Source organism: Pyrus communis, chromosome 5, assembly GCF_963583255.1.
Source record: "Pyrus communis chromosome 5, drPyrComm1.1, whole genome shotgun sequence".
NCBI classification, from domain to species: domain Eukaryota; kingdom Viridiplantae; phylum Streptophyta; class Magnoliopsida; order Rosales; family Rosaceae; genus Pyrus; species Pyrus communis.
This window is the reverse complement of record NC_084807.1, coordinates 20,103,036-20,118,564: the sequence shown is the minus strand read 5'-3', so window position 1 is coordinate 20,118,564 and position 15,529 is coordinate 20,103,036. Positions and strand designations below refer to the sequence as shown.

Genomic DNA, 15,529 nt, shown 5'->3' with positions numbered 1-15,529 from the left:
TCTTACAAAAACTCTCTTCAAGCCCTTTGTTTTGATGTGGGTCTTACATGTGTCTATTGGACCCATTTAGGAACCCTCAAGTTTCTCATCGAGGCTCATCTGTGTTTATTCTTCCGTTCAGCGGTTTTCTTTTTCATGAATATGGGATGAAAAATTCGACCGTGGGATATATTTCCAAAGTCAGAGAGAGATACTACTAAACTACGAGCTAGTTAGGATACTCTTCAACATAAAAAAGTACTACTAAACGAAAAGCTAGTTGGTCTTCCATTTAGGGTTTGGACACATACAATATGATCATGGAATTTATATTGCAGTGTGTGTGTATATATATATATATTATTTTTTTTTGACAAACAATAGATGTTAATTAAATGTTAGATTAGCCACCGACTGAGTTTAAACCTACGTCATTATGCAAGAGCTCAACATATTTTTACCACTATGATAAAGAGCCACTTGCTCAATCTATATATTCCAATGCTATGCAAATTGTCACTGATCAACCCAACTGTTGAACACATTAAATATTAATATGCGTTATTTACTTATTCCAAAAATTTTCCAATTGCAAGAGAATCCATTACTCAAATGTAATGCTTGTGACAGTGAAGGCTCAAGGAAATGCTCAAGAAACCAAACCATTTATTGAATCTACACCGTCAATCCAAAAACTATAAACTGCTTAGCACCAAACATACATCTTTCTAAATAAAAGGGAGGAACTGAAAGCAATGTCCTGCCTAAATACCACAATCTTGATGTTAAAAATTTAAACCATTTTAAGAAGAGTATATCCGGCCATATACATAATCAGTTCTTCCTCCTACATCATCTTACCTTTTAGAAAGCCCGCTAACGCTCGATTTGTATCGTGACATGGCTGATGTTATACTCCCTTCTGATATAAGCTACTACGTTGTCCAGCACCATGTCTGCATTTGCTTCTGGTCTAACTTTCACATGGCAAGCCAGCAGGATTTTCCCTACTGTGATAGCCCATATATGTAGCTCGTGGACAGCTACCACTTCGTCCATCTCCAACAGTCCTGTTTCAAGTTTCGACGCATCAATCTCTCTCGGAGTGCTCTCCATCAGGACATCAAGAATGTTCCGCATCATATTGATAGTTGTCCCCAAAACAATGACTGAAAAGATTAGGGTGCAGATTAAATCGACTATCTTCCACTCCGGCTTGACCCATATGATTGCCCCTCCAATCATTACCCCGATACTTTGAATGGAGTCTCCAAGCACATGGAGATAAGCTCCCTGTAGATTTATGTTCCGTTGCTTCTTCTCTCCTTGTCCATCTTTTGGCTTATCCAACAGTGGCTCAGCATGATCTTTGTCGGCGTGATGGTGTTTATGATCATCTTCATGAAGGTGCTCATCATCATGTGAGCGCTCCTCATGATCATGATCATGCAAGTGTTTCTCGAGAGCATGATCGTCATGATCATGATGAGAAGAAACAGTCATTCCATGACTATGACCACCGTGATCATGTCCATCATGTCCATGTCCATGTCCATGATCATGACCTAATAGTATGGCCATAACTATATTAACCACTAGACCAAATGCGGCAACGAGAAACATTAGAAATCCATTCACCTCGCTTGTGTTATGTATCATTCTAACTATGGCTTCATATACCAATATCCCTGCAAGCAACCATATGAGTTGGATGGATACCAGGGCACCGAGAATTTCAATCCTAAAAAAGCCGTAAGACTGGCGGGGAGTGGCTTCCCAGCTAGCCGCCCACAGAGAGAACAAGGAGATGGCAAATGCTGCAACGTCCGAAAGCAAATGTGCTGCATCTGTCAATATTGCTAAACTATTGGCTTCAATGCCACCAACTACCTCAACAGCCATGAACAGAACACACAGTACCACTGCTATTAAGAGTTTGCGCATGGAAGCTGATCGTTCTTTGGCATCTTTAGAGTTGGATCCAACATCCGCGAGTCCACATGGTGCTTCCCCACAAATCTTACTCCCACCATTACTTGTCTCACCATCATGAACATCTTGATGGATCTCAATAACCTGTGCATGTTGAGTATTTTGTGCTTCCATCTGAAAATCCACAAAAATAACACAAGTAATATGCGTGAATGCTTAGTGCAGTCAGTATGCAAAATAGCACGGAAAAAAATGTTCTGAAATTGGACAAAGAAAAAAACGCAATATGATTCCATTACTTCACTTTCATGAACCATATTCCATTACTTCACTTTCATGAGCCAACAAAGAAGTTCATTGATTAGCACAGACCAAATGAAGTGTATCCTTAAATCTGTAAATAATTATTACACTTGCCTGTGACCTCCAATCTCTTTCGAACACGGTATTGCGATAAAGTTATCTAACAAGAATAACACAATCTATTGAAAAAACCAGTGAAAGACATAAAAGGAATGATTCTAAACAAGGTAAGAAATTTTTTCAAAGAATTCTTCTATCATTTTTCTAGCTTTGACTTGCATCGTTTGCAGCCACTACAATTTATAGGCTTCAACATTCAACCATTGGAGTTCCTACCTAATGAGACATCCTATAGAAAACAAAACGTTCTTTGCTGGACACAATGCATCCTTTATGTAGGCAGATTTCTGCAACCTCATTAACCCCAAAAACTACAAACTATATCTTTATCAATATCCCTATTTTTCAAAACAGAGCATAAGCATGTTAAACTTCCTAGGTGAAAATGTTTATGAGATTCCTGAAAGCAAAAACATGGTTTCCGCCATGGTTTTCATTTCTTCAGTAGTGGTCACACTGTCTAGTATCTAATTTCCTTAGCAACTTAGAAGGCATCAAAGCTTGCCAACACAATTCTCTGAGGATCATGGTTATAAAATTTCGAACTCATAGTAACTTCTGAAACCATATCTTCCTCTAAATTTCTACATAAAAAAATTGAAAAAACAATGGAAAGAAAAAAGATGGCATCTCATCCCAAATCCCAATTTCTCACAGACCCAGCACAATTCAATAAACCAGTGAAGCTCAGCTGGACTCAAATTTAGCAGCTGTAGTTGCATTTTCATAGTATAGTATGGAGCAGAAAACTCATGATCCATCAAATGACAGGAATTCAATTTAGCCAAACTAACATCTGCAGGAGCAGGTTTCAAAATCGCCTTAGATTGTCTAGGCCGGTTGCCAGGAGGTTTTCGTAGCTTCCAAATAGGAACCAAAAACAAACTATATGACCTAATTTATTCATCAAATTGACAAAGTTGTTGCTGCAGATGTACTGCAAACAGGAATTCTAATAGTCCAAACATTCAGATTATCAAAGGCTTAGACAAATCGCACCAACAACATCAAAGTAAGTTATGGAAATCACAACCCAAAAGACACATCAACAAATGCTATCATTTCAGAATTTCACATACAACACAGCAGATAAGGAAATAGAAGAACCCCATTAACTATCTTTGGTGAAAAAACCCTATCACACCATCAAACCATTTCAAACATATATCGCATAATCTCTATCTTCCAATTCCAAGAGGAACAATTGATACAAGAAAAAGTTTATTACTTGATAAATATAAAAAACAGATTCACAGGAAAGTTAAGAATATATATAAATAGAATTAAGGACTTGAAAAGAATCTACCTTTGAGTTTAGGCACTTACGGCATTCCTATAGCAAAGGGTCTCTCTCTCTCTCAAGTTCAGATATTACTGGCAGTAGCAGTGGTGAGAGCCTTTTTATCTTTGGAAAGTTTTGGGAGTTGGGGAGTCTTTGCCACGAATGGAAGAACAACTTTATAGGGTACAATTATAGCCTTCACCGGATGTTCAAGAGGACCGGAAGACTAGTAGTCTCTGTGCAACTACAAGGAAAGAAAGGAGAGAGAGAGAGAGAGAGAGAGAGAGAGAGAGAGCAAATAAAAAACTTGAGTCGAACGCTGTATTGGAGTAGTACTGTAGTCATGAGGTGACCCCGCGTGGGTCTCAGTTTCTCGAGGGTGCGGCAAGATTTGTCCACACTGTTCATGTCACACAACGGACAGATAATTCATTTAGAATATTCTACTTATTTTTATTTGAAAATTCATAGAATTTTTATTTTAATGTATTAGATTGGTGTTCCGAAGATAGTGGGTTGCCCGGATGAATATTTTGTATAATATGAAAATATATTGGATTTAGGAATGGCAACCGTTCAGTTTTGGAATGAAAATACTATATTCATCTTCATAATCATGAAAATTAACCATATTCATAACCGTCAATTAACCATTGGATATTATCCATAACCATACCCACCGAGTAATGGATTTTCCGTCGGTTAACGGTCCATCTTCGTGAATACAAAAAATATATTCGTTCAATTGACTCATTATAATTTAGTAAATATTAATTTCGTAATTAAATATTTAATGTGTAAAATGATTTAATGAATGAATCTTGTAGAACATAAAAATTAAAGCTAAACATTGATAATGTTGGCTGATTTTTTATTCTCCCATAAGTACTATTGGTTTGGATTCTCATATATTTTGATTCATATCAAAACTTTTTAACTTGCCCACAAAATGCAACTCACACAGTGCAACTTTTGTATTCTCAAGGTAATGGATTTGGTATAATAAATAAATAAATAAATATATATATACACACATATATATATATATATATATTATATAATACATAATTCGGGTCGGATAAGGAGACGGATACAAATTCCTATAACCATATCCAAAATTATAACCTAATATTATTCACGGTTTTTCCTAATATTCAAAATATATCCAAATTTTCACACCCAAATCCAATCTATTCGAACAATTATCCATGGTTATCGATTTTAACCGCTAGAATTATCATCCCTAATTAGATTGGTTATGATTTGATCATCAATAGTTGTTTTATTCCCTGCTAATCATGACTGGCGGTTTCTTAATTTTGCCATAAAAATTTTGACATAAAAATTTTTCTTAAAAAGGGACCACTTATGATAAAGAGTTTTAGATTTGATTCTTATTATTATTTTTATTAGCAAATTTTATGTCAAATTATTATGAGTGCATAATTATATAACTGTGACATCCCATATCGTCTAGGGGAGTGATCCTTATATGTATATTCTCATCCCTACCTAGCACGAGGCATTTTGGGAGCTCACTGGCTTCGGATTCCGTAGGAACTCCGAAGTTAAGCGAGAAGGGGGCTAGAGCATTCCCATGATGGGTGACCCATTGAGAAGTTGCTCGTGAGTTCACAAAAACAAAACCGTGAGGGAATGGTAAGCCCAAAGCGGACAATATCGTGCTACGGTGGTGGAGCGGTCCCGGGACGGATGTGACAATTGGTGTCAGAGCCAATCCCTGGCCGGAAATGTGCTGACGAGGACATCGGGCCCCTAAGGGGGGTGGATTGTGACATCCTACATCGCCCAGGAGAGTGATCCTTATATGTATATTCCCATCCCTACCTATCACGAGGCTTTTTGGGAGCTCACTGGTTTCGGGTTCCGTAGGAACTCCGAAGTTAAGCGAGAAGGGGGTTAGAGCAATCCCATGATGGGTGACCCACTGGGAAGTTGCTCGTGAGTTCCCAAAAATAAAACCGTGAGGGAATGGTAAGCCCAAAGCGGACAATATCGTGCTACGGTGGTGGAGCGGGCCCGGGAAATGATCCTCCCCGGGCCGGGATGTGACAATAACAACTTTTGACAAAAAAAAATAAAAAATTATATAAGTTGACTCAAATTTTAGTCTCTTAATCTAAATATATCGTTGTTTTCAAATAATAAAGAGGTATTGGTCGATTCTCCCTTTCCCTTCACCCCACCCAACATGTAAGGAATTGCCAATTTTCCTTCTGAATTTTAATGTACGCAATTCAAACAAAAAAAAATATACGCAATGAACTAGCGGAACAAAAGAAGAAAAAAGAAACAATATGTGGTCTAAATTAGAAATAAAATTACCTTTTGCAATTATAAAATTAAGTTTAGGGAATAAAAATAAGGAAATTGGCCGATAAAAGTTCATGATGTAATCGGCTAAAACTTAAATCCAGGGAGAAATTGGCCAATTATAAACAAATAATTGGCTAAAATTAAAGTTCATGGGGAAATTAGCAAGCTCCTTAAAGCATCTCCAAAAAATATGTCAAAACTGCCACATAAACATACAACATTAAAAAGTGACAGCAAACTTTCTTCAACCGAGCCTTCAATTTCTTATGTGACACTGAGTCATTTGAAAGCAAGGTCTTCTGGTGGCATTGATTTTATTAGATTAGTTACTGACGGAGTTTAAACCCATGTCGTCGTGTAATGGCTCAACACATTTCCACCATTATGGCAAAGGGCCACTTTGCTTCTTTTTCTTTTTTTTTTTTTCCTTTTTTTTTTTTGCCTTATATGGATAATATAATTTGACATTAAAAAATTTTGAAGGGCCCACCTCTAATTAATGAGAAGTTTTAAATTTAATTCTCGTAAATAACGAATTTTATGTCAAATTATTATGACTTCTTTATTATATAACTTAATGCAAATTTTAATTTCTTAGTCTAAATGTATCGTTGTTTTCAAATAAATAAATAAAATAAAGGGAGATAGCGAAACATGCAGCAGCTGCATGAACTTGCTCTTTCCCATTGAGAGAAAATTGTGAGAAACGATAAAATGACCAAAACAATAATTATGTTGTAAAATTAGACAAAATATGAAGTGCAGAACATGAAAGCAATTTTTGTGTTATTTTCTCTTAGTTTCTAGTTTATAACCTCAACTTGACAAATTGTTACAGATTATTTTTTTGTATGATTACAGTTTAATATGTATGGTTTAAAGATTGAAGATATTCGTTAATACTTTGATTTTTCAAGTTGAAAATATAACCAATTCACCTACACATACCACCCCTTTTGTTGGGAACTTGCATCGAACAAAGTCATCCCACATTAGATGCAACAAGAGCCGCAAATTAAGCATTAGGGCTACACATTAAGCTATGTGGTGGAGGTCAATTGTCGACCAAGCTCGCCATCCATTTGTTACATTTACTCACGGACAATGCATGCATGGGCATCCATATTTATAATTAATGAGTTGTCAACAGCAAAATATGAGTTAGAATTCACGCTACTATGTAAATAGACATTAATCGCTTGTGAAATCAACTTGCTTCAAAGACTGATACATAAATTATCGATGCCATTGTTGGTATTGCCTTAAGCTAGATCCCCTTTATTCTGTATACAATATGCTGACATTGTCAACAGGTAACAAAACGCAACAATAAGATAAGAAGTTTAACATTTACTCATATTCTAATTAATCACATAAAGAAACATTAAACAAGACGTTTACAAACTTACAATTGCACAATATAAAATTATACATGCGAAAAGTAAAATAATCTGACTATATGTATATATTTGTGAATTTTGTGATTTCCATTTTAATTTTCGGTCTTCTATTGCACTCTTAATTCGGTGGATAAGGTAACATTTCCACACCCCATACATCTTTCTTCAGGCATTGAGATTCTATTCTAAAAGCAAATGACAACACAAGCATGGCCCCAAAAATAGGGGTACCCAACACAAGAATGAAAGTTTATCTTTTTCGGGATATAATCTCGTGTGATTGCTCACTCATTACGTAATATATGACAATGTGAATATATTTTTGGTGACACCCAACATCGCAAGAGTCCTACAACCCCAACAAACTGTCAGACAATATTACAACCCAAAAACACTTGGAGTAAATTACGATTCCTACAATTCCTCAAACTAAAATCATGTTAAGCCAACAGTTTTAACTAAACCAATTTTAGGACAAGTTACAATCAAGTTTAGATCTTTCTTTTTCTTTCCTCCCCGCAAAGATATAAAAGCCCACAAAAAATTCCGAATTTCAGGTTTTTGTTTGGGTACAAAGAAGAACAGATAATAAGGAGAAGGCAGGTTCGACATAGAATCTTGGAATAATAATCTCTTTGTACGTGTGTTGTGAGTAGTATATTATGGGTAAGCTTCAACCAATAAAACTAGGAGATCCAAGTAGTAGTAAGATTCAAATTGGTTTCATTACCATTACGTACACAAAATTTATGACCTTTTTGAAGAAAAAGAAGATTGCAAAGAAAGCATTGTAGCGTTTTATCTAGTTTGCCTCGGAGCATGCATAGCATACGTTGGAGTTCTTGGCCGTTAGAACTTATATGCCTGTATCACAAAGAACACGTGGTCCATAGGTAGATGGATCAGGGTCACGTGAGAGTGCCCGGGGTGAAGGCTAAGCCCATTTCTTGATCAAGCAGAAGTAAATGGAAAGTGGGGGAAGATCCATGGAGAGAAATGAACATAAAAACGCCTATACTTCTTGCTCAATCTTCATTGTAAACCCTGGCATCATTTTTCCAGACAAGTTCATTCAGTCGCATAGAAAGTGAATCTGATTTTCTTATTTTGTTTTTTGCTTTCTTATCCCATTCATCTTTGTGATCTTATTTTTATGAAAATGCATCATTTTACTTTGTATCCCTACTTTGTTTTATCCTTGAAACTGATGTCAAAAATTAATTTTTTTTGGTGATTTAGGTCCTTCATAACATTCATTTAGAAGTGCCAATCTTCGAGATTAATTGAGTAGTTAGTTTAATTGAATTTGATACCCTAACCCGCAGCACTTGACAAGTGCCAATCTTAATATCAATAACGTCAATTATTTGTACTAATAATATGCCGATACATTTTGTTATTACCAATGTTACGACGTTTATTCGACACAATATCAACAATTCACCCCTTAATAAATAAGGAACATCCTGCCCTTAAAGGGTCTGTCCGATGTACAATTAATTAAAGAGAGAAAACAACCGAAAACGAAAAATCAAAAGTCAGGGACGACGAGAGAAATCTGGAGGAAAAAAAATCTTGGTGATGCAAACAAAAAAAGGTTTCTATAATCAATCATCTTTGTCCTCCAAATCTAGACCCCAACACTAACAATCAATTTGCAGATTGACACTGCTGAAGCTATACCCAGCTCTAATATAATCCGATCTGGTCTTTTCACATTGCAAGCCCGAAGGGCTAATCCCATTGTGATAGCTCTGTGAAATATATTGCAGAAATATACCAACTATTTATTGACTAGCATAAGAAGGGTAGTATGGTCAAGGTCAAAATGTGTAAAAATGATATAAAAGACAGTTAGTTAGTTAGAGTTGGGAGGTTTTGAAGCTTAGGAGATAAGATAACACTTGGGTATATAAGTGTGAAAGATCTTGTAAGCAAGTAATCAATTGTAATACACGAAAATATCATATCTCTCTATCTCTCTTCTCTATCATTCTTTCTCTCTATATTTCTAGGTATTTTCTGGTTTTCTTGATGAACACTGTTATCATGGTATCAATCACTCGAACGATTCTTGGTGCCATTTCTTCCGCTGGAGATTAAAGAACTGCGGGTGAAGGTTAATGATGGCTGCAAGGTCACAGCGATTTCTGTCAAAAAGGGTCAAGGGGTTTGTTCATATCAGGTTCTTGGTTTCTGTTTTCGCAGTGCACACCATCTGTTTGTGATATGTTCTAGGTGAAGAGTGTGTGTTCTTTTTCTATGAATTTGAAGGCCGATAACCATTGTTAGCAAGTTCAAAGGCCGATAGCCATTATTTGAGTTCGTAAGAGGCCGATAGCCATTGTTTGATTGTGAAATGTGTTTTTTTTTTGTCGAAGAAAGAAAAAGGCCGATAGCCATTAGCAAAGAAGGGTAGCATATTTAGGGTTCAAGAGCATATTTTGTTTAGTTGTTTGGTATTCAAATGGCGGCGTCTAATGTCAAGATTGAAGGGTTGCTTGGGATGCTTACGGTAAAGCTTCAGGATGACAATTTTGTTAAATGGAGTTTCCAGTTTCAGTCTGTTCTTAGGGGATATGATCTTTTTGATCATTTCACGGGTGAAGATCCATGTCCTCCGAGATTTGTTATTGATACAGAGTCAGGAGTTACTACTGAAGTTACTGTGGCATATAAAGATTGGGTGAAGAAGGATCTAGCCTTACTCAGTCTTCTCATTGCTACACTATCTGATGATGTTATGGAACACATTATTGGTAGTAAGACTGCGTGTGAGGCCTGGACTTGTTTACAAGAAAGATTTGCGTCTGTCTCTATGGTTAGAATCAATCAACTAAAAAGTGAGTTCCACACTATCCAAAAAGGTGGGAAATCTGTGGATAGGTTTCTTTTAAGGGTTAAAGTTATTAAGGATCAACTAGTGTCTGCTGGAGAAAGGATCACTGAGAATGATTTTCTTATAGCTGTGCTATCTGGCTTACCTCCTGAGTTTGAAATGATAAAGACTGTGATATTGGCTCGGGATTCTCCTATATCATATAAAGATTTGAGGGCTCAGCTTCTTGGTGCAGAGGCTAATATTGAATCACGAATGAAGTCTTTGAGTACATCCATGGCAGCAATGTATGTTCATGGAGATGGATCTGGCTCCAATGTTTTTCAGAATAATCATAACGGTTTCGAAGTTGGGGAAAGTTCCAACTCTCACAGATTTCAAGGGGAGTATGATGACGAACACTCCAATGTGTTTCATGGTGGTTCTGGCTTTGTGGGGAATGGTGACAGGTTTGTCCAGAAGAGCAATTTTTCAGGGGGCAATAGGAGGTATAATGGCAATTATAACAATGGTAATTTTGATCATAGAAGTACTAATGGTTCAAGAAACTTCTCTGGTAATGGAAATCCATCTGGTCACAGAGGTAACAATGGCAGTTTTAATGGCAATTTTTCTAGCAATGGTAAAAGTGTTCAGTCACAGAATGGAAGTAGTTTCTCCAGTAATGGTTTTCAAAAGAGTAATACCTGGAATGGCAATACATCTTACAGATCTGGTGTTTCACCTGAGTGTCAAATATGTTCCAAGAGGGGACATACAGCAACTAATTGCTATCACAGAGCTGCCACTGGAAATACAGGGTTCCTTGCTTGTCACATTTATGGGAAAAGAGGACATATTGCACTGGAGTGTTATCATCGCAATAATTTTGCTTATCAGGGTACTCCACCACCTTCTTCCTTGACTGCAATGACTGCACAGGCTCATATTAGACAGAATACACCACAGAACAATGGACATGGGTTATCCAATGGGGATACTTAGATTCTAGACACCGGAGCTACACATCACATGACTTCCAATGTTCATGCACTCTCTCAAGTCAATTCTTACAATGGAGATGAGAAGATAACAATTGGAAATGGTGAAGGTTTGGCAGTCAAGAACATTGGTTCTTCTACAATTACAACTCCAAATAATGCTTTAATTCTGCATAATGTGTTGCATGTGCCTCAAATTACTGCCAATCTTCTTTCTGTTAAGATGTTATGCAAAGATAATGGATGTTGGTTTATTTGTGATGATGTGGATTTCTTTATACATGACAAAGCAACAAGGGTGATTTTGTACCATGGAAGGAGTGATGATGGGGAACTTTTCAAGATTCCAGTAACTGTTTTTGACAACTCATTTGCTACAAGGTTGAGTCGATGTGCTGCATTCTTGGGACAGAAAGTAAGGACTGCAATTTGGCATCAACGGCTAGGACATCCATCAGGGGATATTTTAGCTAGAATGTTGAAGACTGCTGACATTAGTACTAGTAAAGATACCTGTCCAACTTTGTGTTCTTCTTGTGTACAAGGGAAAATGTGTAGACAAGTATTTCCAGTAAGACAAAATAAAGCTAAGTGTTTGTTTGAGAAAGTTCACTCTGATGTATGGGGACCATCTCCAATCCAATCTATAGAAAGATATAAGTACTACATTACTTTTGTAGATGAATTTTCCAAATTCATGTGGATTTTTCCTATGATCAATAAATCAGAAGCTTGTTCAATTTTTGTGAAGTTCACAGCTTTTGTGCTTAATCAGTTTCATGCTTCAATTAAATGTTTTCAGTCTGATGGGGGAAGTGAATATATGAGTAAACCATTTAAGGAGTTTCTAACAAGTAAGGGTATTTCCCATATGATTTCCTGTCCTTATACTCCTCAGCAGAATGGTATTGCTGAAAGGAGACATTGTCATGTAGTAGAAACTGCCATTACTTTAATGGCAGAAGCAAGTTTGCCTCAAATGTTCTGGTATCATGCCTGTGCTCATGCAGTTCTCTTAATTAACAGAATGTCATCTCAAGTCTTAGAGTTTCAGTCTCCTTATCAAATTTTGTTTGGACAAACACCAGATATTCATAACTTTAGAGTATTTGGCATTGCCATTTATCCCTTACTGCGCCCATATACCAGTAATAAGTTTCAACCTAGATCTTCACTATGTGTTTTCCTTGGTTATGCTTTGGGATACAAAGGAGCAATCTGCTATGATATGAACACTGGTAAATTGATCTTGTATAGGCATGTCATATACGATGAGGAAGTGTTTCCCTATAAAACAGTCATATCTCGAGGGTGTATTCGTTCTGAACAGTCTAAGCACATATCAGGAGATGTGGTTGTGGTTCAAATGCCTATTCATGCAGTTCATAGTACAGTATTTGTATCAAGTGTAGCTTCAATGTTAGATCCAGTCTCTCAGCAGCCAGTGTCAAGTGGGCAATCCAGTTTTGAAATGGAAGCATCTCATGAATCTGCTAATCGTTCCAACTACTCACAACCATCACCTTCCCATCATCACTCCAATGCAGAAGTCAATGCATCACCCTTGTTACCTGTCCATCATAGTTCCCAACTAGAGGTATTGATTTCTATCTCTCCTCAACTCAGTGAACATTCTGAAAATCATTCCATGTCCCCAATTGCAGTGTTTATTCATCCCATGGTTACACGATTGAAAAGTGGGACTATACAACGACAAGATTATGCTACCTATTTGACATCTTTTCCAGAATTACAGTCTTTACATGTTACAGAAGATGAAGTGTTCTCTGTTGGTTATTCCTTTGTGACAGAGATCACTGATACTAAAGAACCTTCTAATTTTCGAAAAGCTGCAAGTTTCCCACATTGGCAGCAAGCTATGCAGGAAGAATATGACTCTCTCAAGGCTCAGGGGACCTGGCAGCTAGTTCGATATCCTAGTAATAGATCTGTGGTTGGTAGTAAATGGGTTTACAAGGTCAAAAAGAAGTCTGATGGCAGTGTATCGAGATACAAAGCTCGATTGGTGGCTCAAGGGTTTTCACAGGAGCATGGAATTAATTATTCTGAGACATTTAGTCCTGTTGTTCGACATACAACAGTGAGAATCATTCTTGCTATAGCTGCGATGAATCATTGGAGTTGAAACAATTGGACATTAAAAATGCATTCTTGCATGAGGATTTACAAGAAGAGGTTTATATGCACCAACCTCAAGGTTTTATTTATCCCACATGTCCCACTTATGTCTGTAAACTAGTTAAATCACTGTATGACCTTAAACAGGCACCAAGGGCCTGGAATTCTAAGTTTACCACCTATCTGTGTGCTATGGGGTTTCATGCTTCATTGTCTGACACAAGTCTGGTTGTAAAGAACACTGGTACTGATATCATCATCCTCCTTCTCTATGTGGATGATATAATTTTGACAGGTTCTAATTCTGTCCAAATTCAACAGGTCATTCATGAATTATGAAAGGTGTTTGAATTGAAAGATTTGGGCAGACTCAGCTATTTCTTGGGCCAACAGATTTCATATCCTTCAAATGGGGATATATTTGTCAACCAGTCCAAATATATCAAAGATTTGCTTCATAAAGCTGGAATGGATTCTTGTAAACCATCCACAACACCATGTAAGCCACACAACTCATTGCTTCTCACTGAAGGAATGCCATTGCCTGATCCTACATTTTATAGGAGCATTGTCAGTTCTCTCCAATACCTGACATTTACTAGGCCGGATATTGCTTTTGCGGTTAATTCAGTGTGCCAATTTATGAAAGCACCAACTGATGTTCATTTTGGAGTTGTGAAGAGAATCTTGAGGTATCTTAAGGGTACAATACAGTATGGTATTGTATATTCCGCAGCTACAACACCAAGTCTCGAGGCTTTTTCAGACTCTGATTGGGCTGCAGATTTGAACACTCGGAGGTCTGTGACTGGTTATCTTGTTTTTCTTGGCAATAATCCAATTTCATAGCAGTCCAAGAAACAAGGTTCTGTCTCTCGAAGCTCTACTGAAGCAGAATACAAAGCCTTGGCTCACACTGCAGCTGATCTAGCGTGGATAAGGGCAGTCTTGAAGGATTTGGATGTGTTTCTGCCCACATCACCTGTTATACACTATGATAATTTGTCTGCGATTGCATTAAGTGCAAATCCAGTGTTTCACTCTCGAATCAAGCACTTGGATATGGATTATCATTTTGTTAGAGAGAATGTGCAACAAGGTGATTTAGAAGTCTCCTATATTCCCACTGAAGATCAATCTGCCGATATTCTCACAAAGGGGTTACATGGGCCATTATTTGTCAAACATTGTTACAATCTTAAGCTTGGTTCCCCAATTTAAGATTGCGGGGGGATATTGACTAGCATAAGAAGGGTAGTATCGTCAAGGTCAAAATGTGTAAAAATGATATAAAAGACAGTTAGTTAGTTAGAGTTGGGAGGTTTTGAAGCTTAGGAGATAAGATCATACTTGGGTATATAAGTGTGAAAGATCTTGTAAGCAAGTAATCAATTGTAATACATGAAAATATCATATCTCTCTATCTCTCTTCTCTATCATTCTTTCTCTCTATATTTCTAGGTATTTTCTGGTTTTCTTGATGAACACTGTTATCACTATTTATATGATCAAATATAATAAATTAAATGCATAATCACTATTAGACTTATGAAAATTAAATTAGGAAAAATGAATAAGAATATCTGGCCTATGAACCGAAGAGAGGCACGATGTCACTGCCCTAAAGCTGTAGACGCCTCCCTACGTGCAGGTTATGGCGGTGCCTACAACTCTAAGATACAACCCAAGGCCTCACAGGATGTATGACCCATTATGCACGCCAACGGCAGACAGGATTGCCAAGTAGTAATCAATTGCTCAAGAATTATAAAGTAGGAATGTAAATTGACTGACAGAGATATGAGAAGTAAAAGAGACAGAATAGTTTTTAACATATTTTGTTTTCTGTCGGAGTTTTCTTATTTAAAGAACTTCTCATACCCCTTTAGAAAAGGACTATGACTCTTCAAATAAAACACAACTCATAAATACTAAAAATAAATAAGATAATAATAAGTTTTGAATCGTTAATATAAAATATAATTAAAATAATTAAAAATAACCAACAATCCCCCACAAGATTACAAATTCTATGAGGAATAAAATAAACACAATTGAAGATATGGCCACTGTTGGTTATTTCTTTACACTCCAGCTGATGAGTGAATTTCCCAGAAAGATATAATATCCACCTGTTGATCTTCTGTCTAAAGCACAACCGGCCTAATCAGCATTAGTGAATGCATTAATACTGAGAGGTTTAGAACATTTTGGAAAC

The 15,529-nt window shown here is 36.8% G+C and overlaps 1 protein-coding gene across 2 annotated transcripts; it reads right to left on the bottom strand.

The window, feature by feature from the left end:
• Nucleotides 1-625: 625 nt before the first annotated feature.
• On the bottom strand, nucleotides 626-3,871 carry LOC137734670 (metal tolerance protein 1-like). 2 transcript variants are annotated; one of them, XM_068473931.1, is made up of 2 exons: nucleotides 3,641-3,871; nucleotides 626-2,085 (listed from the first exon to the last, which is right to left on the bottom strand). In XM_068473931.1, exon 2 carries the CDS (start codon nucleotides 2,083-2,085, stop codon nucleotides 856-858), a length of 1,230 nt encoding a protein of 409 aa, XP_068330032.1. In that variant the 5' UTR covers nucleotides 3,641-3,871; the 3' UTR covers nucleotides 626-855. The 2 variants fall into 2 exon arrangements, with proteins under 2 accessions (XP_068330032.1, XP_068330033.1); XM_068473932.1 differs by having other exon boundaries at nucleotides 3,661-3,871.
• Between the last annotated feature and the right edge of the window lie 11,658 nt (nucleotides 3,872-15,529).